The sequence below is a fragment of the Vicugna pacos genome, chromosome 30 (genome assembly GCF_048564905.1).
Source record: "Vicugna pacos chromosome 30, VicPac4, whole genome shotgun sequence".
NCBI classification, from domain to species: domain Eukaryota; kingdom Metazoa; phylum Chordata; class Mammalia; order Artiodactyla; family Camelidae; genus Vicugna; species Vicugna pacos.
The window spans coordinates 7,648,094-7,674,321 of NC_133016.1; the positions used below are offsets into that span (position 1 = coordinate 7,648,094).

Sequence of the window (26,228 nt, forward strand, 5' to 3'; positions counted from 1 at the left end):
TTCATAACTAGATGAGACTTTAGCTTTTAAAGCTATATACTGCTTAGCAGCAGATCAACACTCCCTACAGTATTAAGGAAACCATAGATAATATGTGTGTGTGTATGTATATACATATAATATTCAGGTAGTAGAACTATTTTAATTAATCTTTTACAAGATTATTTATTACATAGGTTTATACTAAAGATCATAGGTATTACAATGGTGTATATGTCAGGGAAAATAAACAATAAAATAATAATAAAAACTGGGTATCATTTGTGATTGACCAGGAAAAAAACTAGTCTTTTTAATTCTTAGTTGTATGTTTAGATATTTATTTATAAAATATCTATTTTGCAAGGTGATTATGAGTATTGGTAAGTTTTAAGGAATTACATTTTATTAAATATTTTTACATTTTTTGAATATAAAAATATATATTTATAAAAAATATATGAATATTAAAGTGTATATATATATACACATTATGAAAAACTTTGTATGTAAGAACATTTTTAAAGCTCTTAATAAAAATTTGAGAAAAACATTATTCCATTTACACAGAAGATGAATCTGAAACATCTGCAACTTGCACGCCCAACTCCTCAGTGATGGGGCCAGGGGTCAATCACAATTACATATGATTCCAAAGCTTATTTCTTAATCTTATGCCACACTGTCTCTTCCTGAGAATATGAAAAATGGAACTTGCTCTCACCCAGGGTTTTCTGGTTTAAATATATGCACAGTAATCTTTACCAAGATTTATTTTTCCATTTTTTACTCCTAGAAGACAAGGAAGTTTAATTGCAAAGTTACTTTAATTAATGATTCAAATGTCAGGTTGAAAGAGGGTTCACACTGTATGATTGCTTAGGGTCAAACACTCGACATCTGCAAGTGTGTTATAATGCCTCTGCTCTGAGATGGGACCAGCTCATTCAGAAGCTGTTGCTTTGCCTATGTTCATATGTCAGTGAGAGCATGTGTGGCTAGTAATGCTACAGTGATTTCAAGGGAGCTCGGGAGATGGTTACATTTTTAAATGGATTTTAAAGAACACGGTGTGTTCTGAAGTATGTTAGAAACATGTGGAGGTTTTTTGGGTTTGTTTTTGTTTTTAAATAAATTTGCTTTTGAAACAGTAGAGCCAGAATATATTTACATTGCAATTATCATTTGATTTTTGAAGACAGCATAACAAAATACATGTAACTTTTAAAAAATAAATTAATGGAAAACACTAGTTCTCTGGAGGAAAAGCAAGTAAATAAGTCTTCAAAGTAAATTCAGGGGGAAATAGAATAAAACATGTGATATAATGAAAGGAGATATGTAATTTTAAATACAGAATTTCATAAAATATAATTAGATCAATGCTGAAATTGATCACCTAAAGCTAAAATGTCCATTTACTAAATTTTTAAACTTGAAATTTTGTGGATTATAGAATATTATATTAAAATTTATAAATAAGATTAAAAATACAGTCAAGGAGGAAATTTTAAATGTCTGTGAAAGGCAAACTGCATATAACTTGTATATATTTATTTTATGTGGAATTTAATACTTAGAAGTTAATCACTGTTTCAGAAATAAGTGATTGGAAATGTTATCAAGTGATTGGAAATGTTATCAAGTACAGAAATTATACAGTCCATGATGATATGCTCCTGTTGCTATAAATCAGTTTTCTTATAGTAAAAAAATACTTTTATATAGAGATTTGATATAACCTGTCTGAAATAAATGCACAGCCTAAAAGTTGAGAGTTATGTTTTATTTGACGGGAAGACCCGAGGCAGGATGACAGCCTCTCATATCGCTCTGAGGGACTGCTCCACAGAGGTAGGGGAGGAGCAGGATATACAGGAGCTTTACAAAAAAGGCCAGGTAGTTGGAACAATAAAAGATTACTTGTTCTCTAAAGAAAACCAGGCATCTCAAGTTAAAAGAATGTAGTGCTTTTCTATGTATGGGAGGAAGTAAACATTTGGGCTCATTGAATTCATTCCTTTGACAAGCATCTAGCTATCTAGACCAGTGTCCTGTCCTTTCTTATTCTGAGTCCCCTCAGGGTGCACCATTGTGAGTGGCTGCAGAGGCTAGGCTGCAGGCTTGTCTTCCCTTGGGGGTGGCGGCAGCCGCTGATGACTTGATGGCTTCAGCATTCTTTCCTTACTGATATGGTTTGCAGTATTTTTTGTTCACAAATCCCATTATTATTTGTATCCTAAAGCTAAAAAGTTACAGGATGGGAAATAAAATTCCAAAATAAAGTATAATTAGATAAATATTCTGAGAAACTCACAAGGTTAATATCATTTAACTCATCTTTGAAGATAAACTTTGAAAATGTTCCATTTTCAAGGGAAACTGCTTAGAACTTTTGTCACGTAGAGGAACCAATTTTCATGTATTTTTTTTTCTCTGTCTTGATTTTTTTTCAATACGCATTGTTAAGCTAATTTTAGAACAATTTTGGAGAAAATAATTGTAAGTGCTAATTTCTTATTACCATAATACTGATATCAAAAATAATTATTTGATCATTTAAATCATTTAAGATATAGTGATATAAAGAAATCACTTGAATAGTGTAAAACAGGGCATCACATAAAATTTTTACAAAAACACTTGTTGCATGTGTTAATTACCTAGAAGTTTGCAGCATAATAGTTATGCTGATTATGGGAAAGAGATGTTCCATTTTAACATTTGTTTTCCCAGCAAATGAAGTTCAATGTGCTTAGTCTTTTTCCTGGAAAGCTTCCCAAATTAAGCACCAAGCTATTTATCAACATGCCAACTAAGTGAATAGAATGACTAACTACTTTCAAATGAAGCTGTGAAGATATATGTATGCTTTGCGTAGTCATGCCAAAGGTTTAATTTGAACTTAATTTTAAACAGGATTTTCAGAAAAAAGATAAAAATTTTAAATAAATTTCTTACTCATTTTCCTTAAATTTATTTGTAACTGAAATCCTTTTTCCATTTTACTTACTGAAGCAGAAAGTTGTTCTATAGGGATATTTATTTAAACCATAAAATATGAGCCTTAAGTTTTGAATAATTTCATCTTGAAATTTCTAGAAGTATATTTTCATATTGTAATTTTTTTAATTGAAGTATAGTTGATTTACAATATTGTGTATGCTTTTTAATCTATTTAATGTAATACAATAGAAAAGAGCCTCAAATGATAATTCTTCATGCTTTTTGTATTTCCTAAAGGCCACGGATTTCTTTTGTATGCAATAAAACTTGCCGTTTTAATTTTAATTAATTGAAACTTACAGTTTCTATCATAATTGCAACTGTTATTTATTGGGGAAAATAATTACAAACAAAATCACATCTCAACCTGGAAACCTCTCCACAAGGTGGAATAGAAACAGTTTTATAGTTAAAAAGTATTGAACTAGAATTTGATGTGCATCACAGTAAATCACTAAGAGATTGCCAAATCAGAAAGAGATCCACTGCAGGTGTGTTCTCAAGATAAACAATTACTAGCCTTAAGTAGGAGGACTTAACACCACCATCTGTCACACAGTTCATCCTAAATTCACTAGGTAGTTGGAGTGACCATTTGTTTGCTAACTGGCTTTATACTTTTTAACTGTAATAGACAGCTTTTATTCAAGTGAAATAAAAATATACCAAGTAGCCTCCAATGTAGTTTTCATGACCATTTCCTCTTAAAGACGGCATTAGCATTCTTTATTTTCATTTCTCTATACTCAACTTGCAGCCAATGCAGAACAGATGTCTTCAGTCCCTGTGTATGTGCAAGTTCTGAACATCAACGATCATGCTCCTGAGCTCTCTGAATACTATGAGCCTTATGTTTGTGAAAATGCAGGCTCTGGTCAGGTAAGAGCCCGTAATTAATTGCTGATGTCTACATGTTGCCATGAGTTATACAGAATAACTTTTGTTATGTATTCTTCATATGTTGAAATAGTAAAAATAGGCTTTATTTAACTATATTAGTTACATGCTGTAATGCTGTAAGTTCTGCATAATTTAAATTTCTTTTTTGAAAAAAAACAATGGAAACTTCAAGTTGTCTACTTCCAAATTCCTCAGATGTTTGAAAAATCTGCTGACACTCAAGTTTCAATAGTAACTCCTTTGTACTTTCTCAATGTAATATAGAAAAGAATATTTTTTGTGGTTCCATAGAATAAATGATTTTAATTAACGTTTATTTGTCCATTCATCATGAAGATAAAGATGAAAGGATAGATAAGCATAAACACGTAAAGGAAAGAGCTGGAATTTTTTCCTATCAGACATCAACACAAGTGAAACTCAGCTTCAAAAGAAGTACTAAATATGTGAAGACTTAAAAGAGCATGCTCACTGCAACATACATTATTATTACTTCACAATTTATTTCACACGTTTATTCATGTGGAGCTTACTTTTTTCATTTGTAAAATGTAGAGTTTAAATTAGATTCTTCTTTGAATGCCTCAGTTCCAGTACATAATAACTTTACATTTTTCTTAGGTACCCTATTAAAGGTCATAAAACATTTTTAAAAAGTTATAAATTAGTTTTCAAAATACTGAATAAGTATATCATACATTATATATATATATACTATGAAATCAGTTATTTTAAATAGACTTGAATGTATCAAGGAAGCTAGTTGGAGGCAAACTGAATTTTACAGAAGTGAAAATTATAATTTTCTACCAATAAATAGTAGTAGCCAACATTATATTTTCCTTTCAACTTTCTAATGTAGTAAAAAAAATAGGCATATCTTAAAAAATAAATATATCTTAACTGTCATGAATTATTCAACTGTGACATACTGGAAATCATCAATGGTTCTTAATATGTCTTGTGAAATTTATTCAGCTAAGTTTATCCTATGATCCATTTTATTCTGGAAATAATTCTCAAATCTTGCCTATAAGTATTTCCTAAAGATATTTTTGAAAACAATTTTTAAATGATTATAAATATACAAGTGAATTTAAACTTAAGCTACATATTTTGAATGGATTAAGACTCAGGGTTTCTGATAAAGTGAAACATGAATATAAAACTTTTTGAGACATAATGCAGCACTGTTCTCTGGATCCAAAAGCACATTAATTCAGAAACGTGTGAACATACAACACAGGATGGAAAGAATCACAAAAAAAGAACACAAATGAGGTGGGATCCATAGCTTCTATAGAAAATGGGCTTAATTATTCTTTGAACTTGGTATTATAAATAGATCATATACTTAGAAATTTAATATATCTGATTTTCTCAAATATTTCAAACATATCTGGTTACCTGACACATCACCAAATAAGCAACTTTTAAAAAATCATTTAAATAATTCATGTAAGTATAATAAGTGATGCTTTGTACTTTGTAGTAAACCAGTTTCCTTAAACTTCACATAATTTTTGGAATCAATTTATCTTACAAATTTCTAACCTATACGTATTATATTAGCATATTTCCCATGAATTACATTTTTATAACTATAAGTAAAAGTATACTTTGTTGTATATATCAAATTAAATGTATAAAACTAGGTGGTATGTTATTTTATATACTTTACATAAAAATGAATGTGTTCAGATTAACCCATTGATTGGACAATGTAGTCCGAAACTTTAAAAAAAACAGGCTTAATTTACTTCATATTTATACATTTATTTTTGTAAATGTCCTGGGTGGTAAGTCCCCTTACCCAAAAAAATTGCATGTTCAGTGGTCTGAGCCATCCTGAGTTGGGCAGATCTGGGAATACCACACAATTTACACAATAAGAGACTGGAACCAGAGCCCTAGCCCTGGGTGATGAATGCTTCTAGGAGAATGCTACCTGTGTCCAGTGACCACAGGGGACCTTTTGTTCTAACTTCTCAATTGTCGTTTATAATAACAATCATAATTAAAAATAACCTTTTTCAACTCTTGCATCATGTGACAAGATGGAAATACACATTTCTGGTGGAAACTAGCTCCCTTCAGTATTGCACCAGAAGCCATTCATATCTTTACTGACTGAGTGGGCTGTTCGTTCTTTTCATAGATCCTGGCTCATAAGCAAGAACTCAGAAGTCAGTACATTCGTAATATAGTGGAACAATCAGCTATTTTGAGTTATGAGTGTTTTTTTTTTCTACTCACTGCTCACCAACCCAGAAAGCATCATCATAGCAGGCTTTGGGCATTAGGCACAGATGAATTAATAGTAGAGGGCAGAGCAGATGAAATTTCCTACAAAACAGGTTTCTGAATTCATTGTTAAAAAAGTCAATGATTTTCCCAATACCAGCACATAAAAGTGCAAAAATCCCTGGCCTGGTATTTAACACTCTCTTTGATTTGGTCACAACTTTATCTACCTCGGTTTAAAAAAAAAAAAAACCTTCTTGTCCACACTCTGAACGGCTTGTTTTTCAAAACATTAACTATACTTTCTACCATATAGTTTTGTTCTTATCAAAACTTCATTTGGAAATGCCTCTGCCTGATCTAACTTAAATTTTAACTATATTGCAAAACTGAACTCAAATTTAGCATAAGCAATCAAACCATTTTTAAACAAATAAGTATTTTTTTACAACGTCCTACACATGATTCTAGCAATATTATAAACATTAACCCATTTAATTCTCAAAAAAAAAAAATACATGAGGAAGATATGTTACATGCCTCATTCTCCAGGTGAAGTAACTGAGGCTCAGAGAATTTGTTGCTTCCTAAATAAAGACAGAGAGATATTTTATCCCAAGTGCTGGCATCAGAATCCATGCATGTTATAACCATTATATTTTGCTCTCTCTCTATACCTAGTTTGAGTAGATCTTGCATGTTTGTCAAATGAGCTGTCTCTAGATTATATTTGCGTATTTTTGCATGTTTTCTAGATTATAAAATACTTACAAATGAGTGAGGGTTTTTTTGATATTCTTTATAATAATAATTAGATGAATAAATGAACAGAGCATGAAGACTTTTCTTCTTAAAGCAGTGATAGAGTACTTTTCTCTCCAATTCTCCGTAGATACACATTTGAATTTATCAGCCTTATACATGATATTTAAAACTTTGGGTTGATGAGATCCCTTGAGGAGAGAGTGTAGACAGAGAAACAAGTCTAAAGACTGAGGAGACCTGGATACTCCATGTCACGTGTTGAGGGTTGAGAGACACCAGAAAACAAAATTTGTAAGGAGCAAGCCGGGAGAGGGTTGTAACCTAGAGAACAAATAAAGTGTTCGAAGGAGGAAGGGCTTATTACTTGTTTCATTTGTTGCTTACAGGTCAGGTAAAAGCAGAAAAGGGAAGATCCACTCAAATTTAACAATAGTTATCTTGGACTTACTAGAATATTTATAGGTAAGAAAACATACAATGTTACCCAGAAAGAAAATATAAAGTGAGAATATGAAAAAAAAAAAATAGGACAGAGCCTTTGGAAAGGGCAATATTTAAGGATTATGTAAAGGAAGAGAAGCCAGCAGAAGATATTAAGTAGGTGTGACCAGTGAGGTAGGAAGGAAACAAAAAAAGATTTTTGACATGAACATGTACAGAGGTGATAGTTTTTGAAGAAGAAAGTGTCAACAGCCTCAATTCTCACTATTCCAAGGGGAAGATAGCTCTCATGTCTTAACATTTGGTCCAATTTACTTTTTTAAAAACTATGTAATTTTATGAGCCACTCACAGCTGTATGAATAAAGTGACCATGCAAAAAAACTTTATTAAAATGTGTCAAAGAGAAATTGCCCCAGACACTAGTTAAGCAAGGAAGGTGTTATTCAAGATAATTGCAAATGGTTGAGACTGTTGCGATGGGGGAGAGAGGGGAACTGAAATCTATTGAAACAAAAGGCAGTAGAGTTTTACTCAATGGGGTGAGCTGGTGAAAAAGTCCTGGAGGGCACATCAGCAAGGAGGTTGGTCTGTGTGCTTAGACCATCCATGTTTCCTGTTAGGCTCCCCATCTCCTACAGAGACACAGCTACACAGCTAGGGGCCCTGTCTTTCTTGATGATGACATTTCAAAGGGATGGTTTCCAGGTCCTTGAGAGAGACCATCCAGCATTATAAAATGGGAAGAGGCTACATTTATCTCTATTCCAAAGGGGCAGAGAAGGAATTTGCAATTATATGTTTTCTACTGCAATTGCTCTAAGAAAATTTTGATCAGGAGCCTCTAGTCAGGAAGAAACCTGCCTGAAACTGAGTCAAGCTGACGGGAATGTTATGGCCCTCCTGATCAACGTTAATAAAATGTAAACATGGCAAGTGTGTATTTACCAATATGTAATACTTTCAGAAATTAAAAAAAAAATCTTTTACTGCTCGTATTTCTTGGAGAAAGAATAACTGTCTTCTTTGTTCCATGACTGCAAAGCATTTAATCTTTAGATTTATAAATGGCACATAGAATAATCAATCTACTTAAAAAAAATTCTATAGCATCCCTTTCCTGCCAGCTACATTTTGATACATTCTAGCTTCACCAATTTGCAAGATAAATGAAGTAGATTTTGATGCAAAATTTTTATAAAAGGTGAGAAAACATCATCATGTTTATTTTTGGCAAAAAATGGGGGCAGTCTAGATCTTATCAAAAAATATACTGTGATGAAGTCCTTCCTGTTGAGTGACTAAGAAGTTGATTACTCTATTTTTTTTTTATCCTTAGAATCGTATGTTTCACTTGTTAATTCTTGGTTGTGAGAATATTCATGTGCCCTGTCTTCACCTAAAGACTCATAGTCTGAATGAAGCGTTGCTTACCTGCTCAGTTTCACTATCATCCTGAATCTGTAGTGCTGGTTTCTGCTTTTGGTGTTTGTCTTCTGATCATCAAAGAACTGTGAAATAGCTTCTTCTGTCAATTTTACTTTCTCTGTCATTATGGATATAAAATTTTAAATTTTGAATTATCTACTGTTTTTTTAAATGAAAAATAATATCAGACTAAAAAATACCATATCTTTCTTTTATACCTTTTTGAAAGATGATGCAATATTTTGAGCAATACATTTAAAAACAAGAGGAAGAAAAGAATGATACAACGGAGAAGATTTATCTTGTCATTTTATCATTCTTCTAGACCATTCATCATAAAAGTTTTTGAAAAGCACCTTGGGAAACCCTTATGAGTAATGATGAAATAATGTGCAGTGCAGTATGATGAAATAAACACAAAAAGAATCATAACGCTGAGTTTCTATAATGTAGCCTAGATTTATAAAAAGTATCCAATGTGCCTATTCAGTACTTAAAGTTAGGATTAGTTCATTTAAAGATAAGTTAATATTTATTTATTACTTGGAACACTTCTAAGAATGAAAAACATGAAATACTAATGTTTACAAATAAATAGAACTACTCAAAAGGAAACTCAAATACTAATTTTTGATGCAATGAACTCTAAAGTTATATTGAGAGTTAAATTGTCCTGAAAAAGAGAAACGTCCTTTGGAAGCAATGGCATGGAGTCCTCTTATGATTGATTTTTAGCTATGCCCCACTAACCATAGAGCCTTGCTATCCTGAGATTACCTGTACAACACAAAAAGAAATAAGAAAAAAAAGGGTTTTGCTCTTTCTGTACTCATAAATAATTATATTTACAATTCAAAGGACAAAAATCAAAATAAGGCCAATACAACTTGAACCTCACCTCCTTCCTGGGATATGCACTGCTCAAACTCAGAATATCATACTGGTCAGCCCTCTTTTACAATCAGTTTCCTTTAGAGAGGGAGGCCAGAAATCATACAATAGCCCTTAGAGGACTGACAGATGTTACTACCAAACCTAGGAGTTTTTCGCAGGTCTGTAAGTACCTGAACAAATGGTCCATAGCATGGCTACCAACCGTGTTCCTCCACTCAAATTCAAGGGGAGCACAAATTCAAGCAGGAACTTGCACTGCTACGGACACTGTGGTTTATGAATTGAATCAGTTCAATGGACAGATGATTTGAGTGCCACCAATATATTCAACATTATTACCACAAATACTTTCTTCCTAGAACATGGCAATGCCCCAATTTTAATAACGTGGAAAAAAAATAATGTGGGAGTTTCATGGCTCCTGAGTTGTCATGGTTTTCATCGTTTCCTAAGATGCTGCACATGGAATCAGATGAACTTGGACTCAGATTTCTGGTCTGAAACTTACTGGGTAGTTTTCCTTCAAGTACAATTAAAACCAAGCACCTGATATTAATATATACCTCCCAAAGTGCCAATAAAACCTTTAAAACATGCTGTTAATTTTCCTTACTTATTCCTAAAAGTTTGATAGTAATGTGTGAACATTAAAACTCAATGAGTAAGCTCTCAAAAATATTTGCTTTAAAAGATAATAAAGCATACCTTATATAACTGAAATGGTTTTTATGGAGAAACCATAATTATTTTAAATTGTATACCTATATAAATACATTTTATAAAAAATATTATGAGAGTAGTAAAAGTTACTTGATTAAGTTTGCCATAATCTTGACAGGAAAACCCAATGGTGCTGATAAGTGAAATATTAAGAGCATTCTGTTTAGAATTTTTCAGAGGAAATGCATTTTACTCTGTTTAAAAAGTAAAAATAAATAGTCACTCAATAAAATAAGGAACTGGCTATACCATCAAAACAAAAAATGGAAAATATGTCACATAGTGTAAATTCTTGAATAAGCCAAGATACAGAAACAACATATACTTTCAAAGAGGGCAAACAAGAAATTTGGGGGTGAAAGCAGAGAGGAAAAAATCTCACCTGTCATCTGCAGACTGAGAATGGGAGTGTAAAGTAATGAAGAGAAAGACGAACCTTCCGTGATCCACTCCTCAGCCTCAGGTTCCCTAAAGTAAATTACCAGAAAGAAGAGTGGAGAGAAATAAAATATGAAGAATATATAATTTAGAAAATACCAGGGTAGGAAACACAAAACTTCTTAATAGCAAAATGTAAGGGGAGACCGTGCCAAGGAAGACAGACTTGGTGTGAATTTGTTCATAGTAAGAATCCCCAAGTGAATATCATCCTTTTTCTTCCCATACCAGACACACAAAAAGCAGACTTCTTTGACACCCAAAAAATCCAGTACCACGATAGCTTAAACAATGTAGACAAGTGCAAACGCATGGGTACACATACATACACACAAGTTAAAACAAAAGACTGTAAGCAATCGACATCACAGAAAGATTTTTAAATGGGCGAAGAATGTTTAGAAAAATAGATCTTCAGACATTCATATCAGTTCACGTGTACTTTAGACATGACCTATTAGTCTTTGATTGCTTGCATCACTTCTAGACCAGCAGTATATTCTAGGCTCTGCTACTTACCAGTTTATTGCTTCCTAGCTGCACAGTCATCCTTCATTACCTACTTAAAAAGTTCCTACTTGTGATACTATGATAATGGATTGGCCCTGTTAGAACATCTGTTGTCATGAGTGCAAGGTTGAGGGTGCTGGATGCACGTTGCAGAAGGAAAAGGGCTTCTCTTACTGGTTCTCTGTGTGTAGCATTTAGGCATTTCCCTTTCTCGTGCTGCGCAGTTGACCAGCTGACTGAATGTGTGTAAATATATGCATTGCTTTTCCCAGCCACATGGACTTTCCCAGCCAAAGTCCCAAATGTACATTCTCCAGCCCAGGCCAGATGAGGTCTTGCAGCCCTGCCAATGTAGTCATTGTGCCCCAGGCCTTGCACCTGCAGTGGCCTCCCAGTTGCCTCTGCATTTCCATCCAACAGCCCGCTTGTACCCTAGAGGACTGTTCATGCTTGGCTGGAGAATGTGGGCTACAGCTCTGGCTCAGTGAACGTCTGTGCCCTGCATACAAGATATGGCAGCCACACCTCCTCCAAAGAGATGCTGAAGCTTGTCCTGGGGAGAAGATCTCCCTTCCAAATTTGTCTGTCCTTGGATAATTCCACTGAGCCCTGGGGTACCCTTTGGAATTCTCACTACATCTATGTATCACTCTCCTATTACAGCTTAATGATTCTTTGTATTAAAGTTTCTTCATTTTAATTACTATCTCTCGACTGGACCCAGACTGATACATAGACTCATCTCTTATATTTCCTGTTCCAGATGTAAAATCAATTATTTTTCCAATATTCTGTGATATTTTTAGTGGAGAACTGCAGAAAGTACAGATGCAATAGTCAGTAAATAAAACTGGGATATCTGTCCAAGTAAACCAAGAAAAACCCTGCTCGCTCTCTGTCACTTTCACCATCTAGCCCTCTTTTTCTCTCTCATATTTTTAATAATATTGAAGACCACTGTAAGGAAAACGCCATCTCATTATGTTGTTTCCTTATAAATTCCTTTGTTTTCTTCAGTTACGTACAATTAATATACTTTAGAGAAAGGTAGATATGATCATTTTCAGAGGTTTTCCTTTAATTGGAACATTTATAAATATTTAGAGGTAAATAATTTTTCTTCAAATTGCAAAAGATAACCCCACTTATATTTTAGCATGAGTTGGGGTAGTTCTGCTATAAATATGTATATATGAATTTGTATAAAGCTATGAAAAATTATGGCAAATAATGGGGCTTCTTGACCAAAATACCTTATCTAAACATTTAATAGAGACATGAATCCTAGGATAGTACAGGACTCTCTCTGTTCTTAAATGTAATAGAATTAATATGGAGAATATTAAAAGGTGATGATACCAAAAAGAGAAAAAAATATTTTATCCATCGCACCCTCTCAGAAACTTAAAAGACAAAAGATGAAGGAAATCCTATGAAAAAATAAAATTCCAAATTTAGTAAATGTTTTTATTACAAATAAATGTATTTGCAAGTCCTATACCTTTTGGTAACTCAAATTTTAAATAAAAAGAAAGATAAAGGATACAGGGGAAATAATTATTCACAAAAACTGAAAGAAAATCCTTCTGTTATTAATATACAAAAGAACTTGCTTGTTGATAAGAAATCATCTTGTTTAAAAGCCGGTTCCTTCTCCTACACTGCTGGTGGGAATGCAGTTTGGTGCAGCCACTGGAACACAGTATGGAGATTCCTCAAAAGACTTACCATATGACCCAGGAATCCCGCTCCTGGGCATATATCCAGAAGGAACCCTACTTCAAAATGACACCTGCACACCAATGTGCATAGCAGCACTATTTACAATAGCCAAGACATGGAAACAGCCTAAATGTGCATCAATGGATGACTGGATAAAGAAGATGTGGTATATTTATACAATGGAATACTGTTCAGCCATAAAAACCGACAACATAATGCCATTTATAGCAACATGGATGTTCCTGGAGAATGTCATTCTAAGTGAAGTAAGCCAGAAAGAGAAAGAAAAATACCATATGAGGTCACTCATGTGGAATCTAAAAAAAAAAAACAAAAAACATAAATACAAAACAGAAACAGACTCATAGAATACAAACTTGTGGTTGCCAAGGGGGCAGGGGTTGGAAGGGACAGATTGGGATTTCAAAATGTAGAATTGATAAATAAGGTTATACTGTATAGCACAGGGAAGTATATACAAGATCTTATGGTAGCTCACAGAGAAAAAAATGTGACAATGAATATATATATGTTCATGTATAACTGAAAAATTGTGCTCTTCACTGGAATTTGACACAACATTGTAAAATGATTACAACTCAGTAAAAAATGTTAAAAAAAAAAGTTGGTTCCTTGGTTTTGATGTAGTAACTGGTCTTTTGGAAGTACTGTCAATAAATAAATATTCAAGTGCTTTGTATCCGTTCAGATGACATTTTGATTATTTGTCAATGTGAATGTTTTCCTCAGAATATATCAATCCTATTGAGTTTTAGCCAAATCAATTTCTATAATACATATTCCTGTAAGTTAATATATTTTTTATTTTTATCGAGTTCAGAAAACACATTATACTATATAGTCTTTTATAGTAGAATCTACTAATATTCATAGGAAGTGTGCTTTTTTTAAAAAAATTGATTTATAGAAAGCATGTTTGATAAATTACTTATGAGTTCAGGAATACCAACAAAGTGAGTATATAAAAATGAGTATAAAATATAATTTAAGCATATAGATTACTTAATTTAGGAATAACAATCAAAGTAAAGGACGTTTTGGGATACCAATTATCTAACAAAGTACCTTAAAACCACTAAAAATAAAAGCAGCCTTTCTAATTAGCTCCTGGATTATTAGAGCAACCAGACTAATGAGTCGTGAAGTAACACAATTTAAGACAATTAGATTCCAGACAATCAATAAGTCATCCTGTAAAAGTAACATTTTCCCTTACCTTTATTTTGACATCAAGATTATGAAATTTTTAAAACTTGTGTTCACAAATAGTTAAGGCCAAAAATGCTTTGAATTGTGAAACTTGTTTTTTAAAGCTTATAATGTGACTATGTGTGTAAGTGTTTATGAGATTTTCCATGAGCTTTGCTTCTTCATTGTTTTATAACATAAATGTTTAAATAAGTAGGAAGAGCAAAAGAAAAGCATTTTTAAACAGTTGAAAATTTTCCAAATGAATTTCAACGAATATATCTATGTCTGAAAACCATGCTATATTATGTATACAATATTTTTTATTTTAAATAGAAACCTGATTTATAAACATTGGAACTTTGTTAATGATGAAGTATTTTGGATACCAGAGATTGCTTATCGGTGCTAGAATTTCAGAAAACTAAACAACAAGCCATTTTCTTTCTAGCTAATTATCATTCTTGACATCAAAGTGAGCAGAAAGTAAAAAATATATATATTACATATATAATACATATACTGCAATTACGTAAGATGTAACCATTCACATTGCTGGGTGCAGTGTTTATAAAACTGTTTTTGCAATTTCCTGAGAACCTATAACTATTTTAAAATACAACTTAAAAAATCATCAGGCTGGAATAAAAGAAAATAAAATACAAAAGAAATCATATAAGAAAAATAAGAAAGGAGATCTTATTTTTCATTAATAGTATTAAGTATATTTTAAGCCAAGAGATTTACAAATTTGAGTAACTTCAAACATATTACAGCTAATTCCCATGCTATATAAACTTCCCCAAAACATTCAAAATTGGAGAAAGCTCCCAAAATTACTTTAAATAGCTTTACTCACAGCAAAAAAAGAATGATAAAATTAAACCACCTACACACAAACTCAACCGTAGAAAAGTTATTAAACATATGACTATAAACATGTAATTATAATTAAAAGCAATTTCTGAATGTATTCAAAGATTATGTCAAGAGAAGACGTATTTTAGGAGATGAACAAAACAGTATTTTTAAAATCAATTATTATTTTTCTGTGACATACTTACATAATATATATATAATGTAAAATGAAGATATGCATAAATTTTCATTTTGATGCTAAGAAAGCCCTTTGATAAAATTAAAGTTAAATTTCGAATTATAAATAAAACAAGGCAAAATACACACATGATAAATATCATAAGGATAAGATGATACAACTACTACTCAAATCAATAGTCAGAATCTCACTTAATACTGAAACATGTGGTGTCATACTTTAAAACAGTAATGAGAAAGGAATTCCTGCTTTTCACACTACTATTTCACAATGCTCCAGAGCTTAGGTCCAGGCATTAAAATGTAAAATGCGTATGAAATAGAGGCACTGAAAAGAAGAAAATTTATTTGAAAAGATTATCTAGTGAAGTGCTGACAAATAAATATGATAGAATTTTGTTTTCTTAAAGTCACATTCACAGAGAAGCAGATGAAATTAATTTTAATGTTTTTTGATACAGTATATATAGAGGATTATGATTTTTATACATAATAAGTTAAAAATCGTTAGGGAACATTTTATGTATTTTCTCATACTATGAAAATTATTCTTGTCTTACTTCCCACAGGGTCAAACATTTGGACAAAATCACAGGTTAAAAGGTCTCCAATATCTACCTGCTTTGGATAGATAATACGTTCGTTATAGAAAATCAAAATGCCAGAATAGCTGCTCTATGTTCTGGAGGAAATTAGACATTTCCGTAATGATCTATGTGGGTAAACAGAAGTTTTTTTTTGTTCGTAAGGCGTAAGTGGTCAGGATGGGGAGGAAAGGAGAAAACTTCTCAGTGGTTTGCAGAATACGGATGTAATAAATGAGCTGACATTAGGGCCATTTGCCTTTTCTGTTTGGTGGAAATAGTTATCATTTTTCAAATTAATGATTCTCATTATCTTGGCTGGTACTAAATATCTTTTCAGAAGTACAGTGATTTTTAGAGTCTTTCATACCAGTATACTGTCTAATGTAAAGACATTTATATTGTCTCTGTGTAAAATTACTCTCTTGTCTAAATTTTTGTGATCCCCCAGTGTGATCCTGGTTTTCTCCTCACCTTCCTTTCTTTCTTGTGTCTTGTCTTCATTTTCTTCAGACTCACTCTTTCTGCTTTCATCCACCAATATGTCTCAAAGTTCATATTCAAATAACTTCTAAATCTTTATGCCAATTCTCCCTCCTATATTTAAGCTATACGTCCAACTAATTGGAGAAAATTTCTACTTAGATGATCTATGGTTATTCCAGATTTGCTCCCAAGCCTGCTTTTTTTCCAGCATCCCCAGCAAAATTACTGTAACTTACCAAGAAAGACATGTGATCACCATCATTCATTCATTCCAGTCTTTTAGTCTCCATATCCAATCAAAAATTAAGTTCTCTTGATTCCATCTCCTAAATGTCTCTGTAATCTGTCAATCTTACTTTATCCCCTGTCTTTCTAAGCTAAAAGGGACCAACATCACTTCTAGAGTGAACCTTAGTTCTGCTGAGAGATATCCTTGTAAAAATCAAACCTTGCATTATCCAATTTCATAGCTGACATGCAGGGATCTACCACAGTTGTTGTTTGTCAGTTATTTTGTTAGATAAGCCTGGAGGCATGTAGACAGTCTCCCTTGTTAGTTTTAAGTGGTGGGGCCACGGGCAGAAAAATACAATAAATGCCCTTTGAGAAACGTTAAAAGACCTTACTTTGGTGACATCAGCATACACTTAGGGAATTTTGGGGACTCACGAAGCTGTATCTCCATCTGAAAGCATGTTATACCATCTTCAGTTTATGAAAACATTCAGGAACTTCTCACTTAAAATAACTTACGTCCTATAACTTTGACTGTTGTCTTTTTGTGTATCACATCAGGGAGTTTTAATTACCAACCAGTTGCTCCCTGGATCGTGGCAGCAGCTTGCTAAATAGATTTACTATTTCCAGACCCACACTAGGGATGTCCTTAGAATGGGCATTTAAAAATACAACTCTTTCTCCAATAACTTGAAATCATGGCAATCCTAAATAAAAATAAAATGATCGTGTCTCTCCCAGTTTAGAATTGTGAGATGCCTTCAGTATGAAGTCCAAACTGTAATAAGCCTTCCTTCAACATTCATGATGTAGCCACCGCTCAGCTCTGCAGTAAAATCTTCTAATTTTAGGTTAGATGCCAGGTTCTCTGACCCCCCCCAAAATTTATTTTAGATATTGTGTACTTTAGGTGTTTTATTGCAGTATGCCTTTATTCTGCACTTTAGGTACTATGTATTTCCTCAACACTCTTTAAGTTCGCAATTCTGCTTGCACTTTTACTCCACTAGAATTAAACAGTGGTGACAAGGATACTCTTGGCTTCAGCTCCCATTGGACACCCAGAACCTGAGATGGCCCAATGTCTTTTAAGAGCCAATGACATATTTGTTAAATGAATGCATTTGGGATAGTAAGCAGATACTTTTATAATTTAACTTTTAAAATGTATATATGATGATTTTATATGAATTTTTATAAAGAATGTTTTAAAAGTTAATTTTACAAAAGAAAATTAGGAAATATACATTAAGATAAAAAAATCTAAGAAGGTATAATTTTTAACAGAATACAGGTAGATTTCTGCAAGTTAATGGCAAAACATTACAATACTATGGCATTTAATTACATCTAATATAAATTTGTGAAGTTATTTTAAAAAAACATTGTGTCTCTGCCTCTGTCTAGGACCAAAATATTAGATTATCATGAGCATCTTAACATTTTTTCTCTGAAAATATGCTAAACAAAGAAAGAAAACAAGAACCACAGACTAGATTTTTCTTGTTGGCCCTATTATTGTATTAGTTAGTACTTTGACCTTTCGAACAGATATTCACAACCTGTCTGAATCCTATAGATTTATTTTGTCAAAACAAAAAATTGGGGGATCCTTTTCTCAGAGGAGTGCTCTAAAAACTGATAGTCTTTTTCATATTTGTTGACAATAATTTCTTGACACCAGGAGAACGAATTTGCCTCTATAGTTTGATGCAAGGAACAAATACCTACATGAAAGGGAGACATTTTCAACATTTAGTTAGAGGCATGTGTTCAAAACAGAAAATCAGATAGCAAGAGAAATTATTCCTTGTCTAAAAATCAAGGCTGCTTATGCCAACAAGATAACATCAATTTTTACAGTTTGCTATCACTCTTAATTGGACAAATATACACATACTGAGATTACTCACAATATTCAGGACACCATCCTCTGTATGTTAATCCTAAGACAATGTTTTCAGGAGGAAAGCACATAAAAACATGCACTGATTGCATAACAAGCATTTTGACAAGCTGAGACTTAACAATCCTAAAAATGAATTCTAAGAGTTAAGTATTAGTATCTCCATTTTTCAATCTTAGAAAACTAGCAAGTGGTAAAGCCAGGATTCAGAATATCAGACTTCCAAGCCTCCCTGCCCTTCACCCTGGCTGTTCAAAATCTTATTACAATCAAAAATAAAAGCATTACCCTGATATGATGTACATTTATTATTGTAGGCATGGATTGAATGAAAATGTTTTCTTTTATTAGATTATTTAATTAACACTATATGATTATGATTTAATTAGGAATGTGTTATGAGGTAAAAAATAAATCGATGTAGGGAAATAATGTACAAATTGCATTAGTTTCACAAGGTTCTTTAAGCATGTGGAGAGATACCCTTTGAAGTATAACATTATAAATTATGGGTCTGTCATCTTGCAACTAAGGATATTTTTGTGTGACACGTTGTTAAAAGCACTTTAATGCTAGAAAATTCAAAACAATAATTTCTCTAATCAACTTAATTTCCAGAATTAATCACAGTCTCACTGTGTGATCTTGATAGCATTTCTCTTTTTTGACAATAACTATTTGACTGACACTTTCATGTCTTGAAAGCAAAGAACTAATTGTGAGCTGATTTGTTCATAACTATATTACTTTACTTTTTTATGATTTGAGATAGATTGATTTGATGTGGAACACTTTTCCTGTAATCTTTATGGGTCAGAGGAAATCACTGTCCATAAGCTTTAAATGCATTATTTCCTCAAATCAATTAAAAAACTCATTACTTTAGCAAATACTCTAGTAAGACGATAAGTTTACCACAGTTATAGTCTGACTATAAGCAGGAAATTCATAACTTGAGCAAACCATCAGCGTTTGGATAAGAAAGGAAGAAGGAAAGGAGAAATCTTGGAGGAAGAATGGGAGGAAGTCTTCTAACAAACTTAGAAAATTCTTTTACTCATTAACAACAATTTATTTATTATGTAACATCAAAACATTCTTTTGAAAGGAGCAAGCAAGCATATTTTAAACCCAAGAGAATAGTTTAATATTCTCCACCAATTTGAGTTGTCCTCTGCCAAATCTATAAAGATTTTGGTAAAATTATTTTAATAAAAGTGAATAATAATTTAAAATAATAAGCAGAATGTAATAATGACAGTTTTCATTTTCCTGAATAATTTTTTTTTAAATTATCCCTCCTTTTCTTAGGTGATTCAGACCATCAGTGCAGTGGATAGAGATGAATCCATAGAAGATCACCATTTTCGCTTTAATCTGTCTGTGGAAGAAAAGAACTCAAGTTTTACAATCATAGATAATGAAGGTAACACCATTCACTAACATGTCTTTCCACCCATTCTTCTTCAAGAATTCTGTTTAAGTTTAAGGACATTTATAGCATTGCTTTTTATACTACTCCTGCAATATGACAATGTTGAGGAATAAAGCAAGGAGTAGCAATGAAAATGGAAAACAAAACCCAAGGTGAAGTTCTGAAAATACTAGCCCCACTGCCCACTGGATTTCTTTAAATTAGAAGCACTTTTTCAAGTCATCATTAGCTATAAGCCCTTGTAAAGTCTGACTGACCCTGCAAATATATTTGCAGTTCGGACAGTATGGGTTTTTGGTTTTTTTTTCACATCTACATATAACTCAAACTTCAATCTATGTCTAGGGAAGACAATGATACCTACTGATAGTCGTGTTAGGTTGATTGATTCAAAGATTTGGAGTCATTAATTAGCAGCTATAAGTATTTGGAATTAATTTTAGATTATTCTCTGTCCTTCAAAACGAAATGATTCTATCAGCCTGAGAACAAAATGTTCTGAAGGATTTTGCGTGAAGAGACAGGATTCCTTATTCCTCCATGTAGACATGGACTAACTCTATACAAAGCCACTCTGTTTCTTTTCTCCTTCGCTTCAGCAAAAGACCTTTTGTCATCATTTGGATTTCTATTCTAATTTTGCTTTATATCTCAAAGATATGAAACACCAGAAGACTCATGACTCAAGCATCTATCACCAAACACCCGCCAAGTGTCCTTCCTCACCACTGACTTTAAGCTGCCTTCTAAGGGGATCTTTTATGATAGAATAAATGCAGACACGTTCTTTCCCTTTTGCCCTTGTCAGATTCTTCAAAAAACAGGAACTGAGATAGACTTAGGATTTTTAAAAATGCAAATATCAATACAAGAAATAAGCTGTAGCTTAGATTTGTTTACGTTAATATAAAATAAGTTAGTGGGGTAAAATAAGTATATTGAAACATGAAGAGAATAATTGATTTGGTTTAATATTTGTGGTTACAAATAATTTGAGGAACTATATATTGAAAAAAATATAAACTCCCACATCTTCAATCTGCCTGTTAAATAAAATTACAAGTATTATATGGACTTCAAGAGCATGAGGGAGAATTTGTTTTTAAAAGGTGGTTTGAGAAAAGTCATAAGTAGGCATATATTTCAAAAGACTCCCATTTATTTGCATTTTACTGTTGTGTCTTCTAAATTTGTTTGATTGCTACAGAAAACGTTTTGGGGGATGTCAATACAAAAAAGAGGAAATCATTGTCCTAAGGCAAATATTTAAAATATTTGGGAATTTGGGGAAAAACAATTTCAAATGTCTTGAAGTATATATTGTTTGTTTCTGTTCAATTTTTGAATGTTCTGTCTAGATGAATGAATCAGTACTACTAAGGTTTAATGATTCTCTGAATTTTAAATAGAAAATGGGTTGATAATGTCAAAGTGAAATGAAATGTCTTAATAGAATCTTTTACACCAAGTAAAATTAATCCTTTTGTCTTATTAGTAAATACGTTATTTGAGATCACTTGCTGAAATAGGTAGCTGATTTTGAAAATCTTGTGTATTTATAGTATTTGTGAAGTAATGAGTTTCTATTTGAAAAGGCACTATGTGTATTTAACCCAAATGAAACTGACACCGTCATTATAAATTCAATGCTGGTAGCTCCTATAAAATATTGATACCTGATTAAAAAGCTATTTTCTATGTTCCACATGTATGTTTCCTATCCTTATCAAAAAAGCATCTTGGAACTGATTCATATCATTCATTTAATTGTGTAATTGGGATTCAGGCAATGTCAAAATCAATAATGACTTTTTCAGTTGATCTTTTAATTGTCTTTTTTTATAAGAAAATTGCTCTTCCTTTTTTGAACTTATTTGATCTCTGTACTGCTGCCTCTATTACTTGAACTGGTATGAATTTCTTTTATACTATTGAAAAAATTATGCACGTGGATTTTTGTTTTAGATAACACAGCTGTAATTTTGACTAATAGAAACGGTTTTAGCCTTCAAGAAGAGCCTGTCTTCTACGTCTCCATCCTAATTGCTGACAATGGAATCCCGTCACTGACAAGTACAAACACCCTTACCATCCACGTCTGTGACTGTGACAGCAGTGGCGGCACGCAGACCTGCAGTAACAGGGACCTTATGCTTTCCATGGGCTTCAGGACGGAAGTCTTCGTTGCTGTTCTGATATGCATTACGGTAATATTTGGTAAGTAGTGTGAACCGAGCACATCTTCATTCATTTACAAAAACGTGATGCAAATAGAAAATAGTTAATTCCGTTATAGCAGTGTAGTGTGGGCTTGTGTGTGTGTGTGCACATGCATGTGTTTAATTGCTCTTCTGAATGTATTACAATTCTGAAACCAAGTGAAGTAAATGAAAAATAGAGTGAATATGCATTTCAAGTTGAAAATCAATGATCCTTGAATTCTCTGAGTATATGGGTACACATGTGCACGTCTATTTGGAATTGTTTTTGACACATGCATTGCAACATACATAGTTATATAAAAATTTAATAATAATAATAATTAATAATAATAATAATAGTGACCTTCTGTCAAGTGCTTATTGCACTCCAGGAGACTGTCTTAAGTGCTTTACAGAAATTATACAATTTGATCCTCAAAATAACCTTAAGAAGTAGCAACTATTATCCTCTGCATTGTACAGATGAAGAAAGGGAAACTCAAAAGAGTTACTTGGTTTACAAGGGGTCATGCAGCCAGTAACTGAAATACTGAGATTCCACAACTGTAACAGCTTCTATTCACCTGCTACTGCAGCTCACGAGAGCCCAGGAGCATTAAGAAAGTAAATGTTAGGATGAAAGAAAGGTTAAAGAGAGTCTTATTTAAAAGTGCTAAACAGAGAAGAAGTCTCAGTAAAATAGTTCCAGTTGATTTTGTTTGTTTGTTTGTTATTGTTGCTGTTGTTTTCACAAGAAAATAGGTTATACTCGTTTTACAGATGAGGCAAATGAGCCCCCAAATGTTTTAGTCACAACTACAAATCATTCATCTAGCATAACTTTTTCCCTTTCTTTAACGTACAGTACATGTGATCTAAGCCCTTCTCTGGCTTCCCTCATAACTTCGTATCAAACCCAACACACCTTTAGTGAGTGTTGACAGCAAATGTATCAGCCACAGTTCTGGAATTCCAAGCTCACAGCTCAAACTGACATACCAAATGTTTCAGGATTTGCTTTGCCTTCACTCTTCTCATCTTTCCCAAAGCTTCAAAAACCATGCGTTCCTCTCTCCATTCAACATCATCCTTCTTTTCTACCTAGATTCAGGTTTTCAAATTAATTTTAATGATCTTTGATCATACAACTGAATTTAGAGCTACATAGCTAGAGATCAGAAGCAAAAAGCAGTAAAAACATTATAATGTTTGCAGGATGGCAAGTACTAAATTACTCACAGGTACAGACTTAAACCTGGTCCTGAAACCAGCTCACAGTCAAGGGCATAAGTAATATTTAGAAGGTGAGAAGTTGCGGTCAACCAATAGCAGTTTCCTGTGAAAGTTCCATGAATACACTCTCCCAATTCGAAGATTGAAAAGTTATTTATTAGATTCCTTTCTATTTCAACCATATATCTCAGCTATATTAAAGTACAGTGCCTGGATTAAAGCACGATGACCTCATTTCAAGAACACTATTTCAGTTTCTTTCAATGTAAGATTTATATAAAATATTGCCTAATATATTTCTCTTTGTGATAATATTAATAACTTTACTTCCTGTTTGCTTCAATTCTATTGGATAAAATTCTAAACAGCTACATAAGACCCAAGATTGTGTATGGGTTGGCTAGCCATGAAACACACACACATATACACACACTTTCTTTAAAATTAAAAAAAAGAAAACAGCATTCTGAAAGTGTTCCATTTGTACACAGTGTTAAAATTATCTTATGTAATTAATTGATGTGAACATATTAGTGTTATGATTCAAAAACCTGATAGGCTTGGAGTTTCTGAAGTTAACATGGTATCACAAAGCGTAGATTCTGAACCAGGTTTCTGGTTTTGAATGCCAGCTTTTTGTTTCCTAGCCGTGTGACTCTGGGTATGTGATTTAATCTTTCGGCATTTCAGTTTCCTCACCTTTAATGGGAGAATTATAATAAAATGTGGGTACCGTAACAAATCAATGAACAAATGTAAAGCTTTTAGAAAAATGACTAGCACATATTTTTTGTAATCAGTAAATCTTAACATAGAAAACAATTATGCCACAGAATTTGCCTCAATGTTGAAAATCAAACCAGTTTGTTGTGATTAACTTCCACTAATATGGATCATTGGTTACTAAGATGGACAAATGTGTATAGATTGGAAAATGTCCCCTCATTCTACTTTGTTCTATTTGCAGTATGAAGAAAATGTTTAAAGTTTAAATTATTATCAAAAACTGTTCACTATACTTTTATGTTTTTCTGCTCTAGATCAGCAGGTGGGAAGATTGTTTTACTTCCTTGTCATTCTGCAAGTCCCATTTGTAAATTTTCAGTAGCAAATATATCTGTCTTATCAGAAAATTTAAACATGTCTTAAGCTTGTAACAAAAGCAAGAATTATACATTTCATAATATAAATAAACATTTCATAATATAAATGTAACAATGTATTACTGACACACTTATTACATATAATTTGTACATAATATATTAATATTTGAACATATAAAATATCAAAATATTTAGTATTTTAGTATAAATATACATTTGTATAGTGTATAATATATATTTAGTATAAATATAGATTAATATTGTGAACATATAACATTTAATATACTTTAATATATATAATAGCACATTATGATAAAATAATATTTGTTATTTATTTATAATGTAGTAGCAGTATTACATAGTACTAAGTATATATTTATCGTACGCAGCGTTGTGGTGCGTCTGTGTTAATTAATGTTCTGGTGTGCTTTCTTTGCCAGGGTTTATTTTTTTGATCCTAGGGCTGAAGCAACGGCGGAAGCAGACCCTGTTCCCTGAGAAGAGCGAGGACTTGAGGGAGAACATATTCCGGTACGACGACGAAGGCGGGGGGGAGGAGGACACGGAGGCCTTCGACGTGGCGGAGCTGAGGGGCCGCGCCGTCGGGCGGGAGCGCAAGGCCCGTTGCAGCGGCGGCGCGGAGGCGCGGAGCCTGCGCGGGCGCTCTTGGCAGGTCGGCCCCGACAGCGCCGTGTTCAGGAGGTTCATCCTCGAAAAGCTGGAGGAGGCCGACTCTGATCCCTGCGCGCCGCCCTTCGACTCCCTCCAGACCTACGCCTTCGAGGGAGCAGGGTCCTTAGCTGGGTCCCTGAGCTCCTTAGAATCAGCGGCCTCTGATCAGGAGGAAAATTACGATTTCCTTGATGAACTGGGGCCTCGCTTTAAAAGATTAGCGTGCATGTTTGGTTCTGCTGTGCAGTCAAAATATTAGGGGGGGAGGTTATTGATCATTTTTTTTAATGCTACTGTGCGTTTGGGCAAACTGGTAGTCTCTTGGTAAAGAGCTGTGCACTCCAGTTCTTCGGGAAAAGAAAAAGATCCACTTCATAATGTTTCCTGGTTTTCTTGGAGCGAATACCCCATGGTTATTTCAAGGTCCCGCCTGCGGACAGCGGAAGTGAAGCTCACAGTCAGCTCTCGGGTGCCAGCGGAAGTCAGTTCCAGCAGCCCCTGAAGTGCTCCTCCAGCATCTTTTCCAATACAATCCAATACAAATTCTCAAAATTTTTGAATGTTTAATATGAAAAAGGCACTGAACTAGATTGTCTTAATAGTGTTTCATTTATCCATTTTTTAAACTATTACGAAGTAAGAGTAAACTGTTCATGTGTGTTCAGTTTCTGATCCTCCACAGAGACAAACACCTAAGAGAAGATGGGCAGTTATATAAAACTTTTAAAAAACTATTTCTTTTCTGAGAATAAACAAGTTTCTGACTCAGAGTCTACGATTCATTCTAGTTTGATATTTTAAAATTGTTGTAAAGACCACATTTTAAAACTGATTTCAAATTTAGATGCATGGCAAATGTTAATTAATCAAAGACAGAATACACATTGGCACTGCCTTTGATATTACAGGTTTCTATAAAAAAGGGAGCACAAGCTATGTTTAGGAGCTTTTCATATATTTTCACATGTAACCAAAATACATTTTGTCATGTTACAGAACAATGACAAAATATGTGTCAACATTTTCTCAACATTAAATTTAAACTTTATGAAAATGATGG

The 26,228-nt window shown here is 33.0% G+C and overlaps 1 protein-coding gene across 1 annotated transcript in view; it reads left to right on the top strand.

Annotated features, from left to right (window-relative positions):
- CDH19 (cadherin 19) overlaps window positions 1-25,938 on the top strand; it is a 161,005-nt gene extending 135,067 nt beyond the window's left edge. Inside the window, exons 10-13 of the mRNA XM_072952277.1 lie at window positions 3,743-3,864; window positions 19,836-19,950; window positions 21,925-22,176; window positions 24,937-25,938. Coding sequence (XP_072808378.1) covers window positions 3,743-3,864; window positions 19,836-19,950; window positions 21,925-22,176; window positions 24,937-25,427 — 980 coding nt within the window. The 3' untranslated portion in view covers window positions 25,428-25,938. The remainder of the gene's footprint in view (window positions 1-3,742; window positions 3,865-19,835; window positions 19,951-21,924; window positions 22,177-24,936) is intronic.
- The last annotated feature ends 290 nt before the right edge of the window (window positions 25,939-26,228 follow it).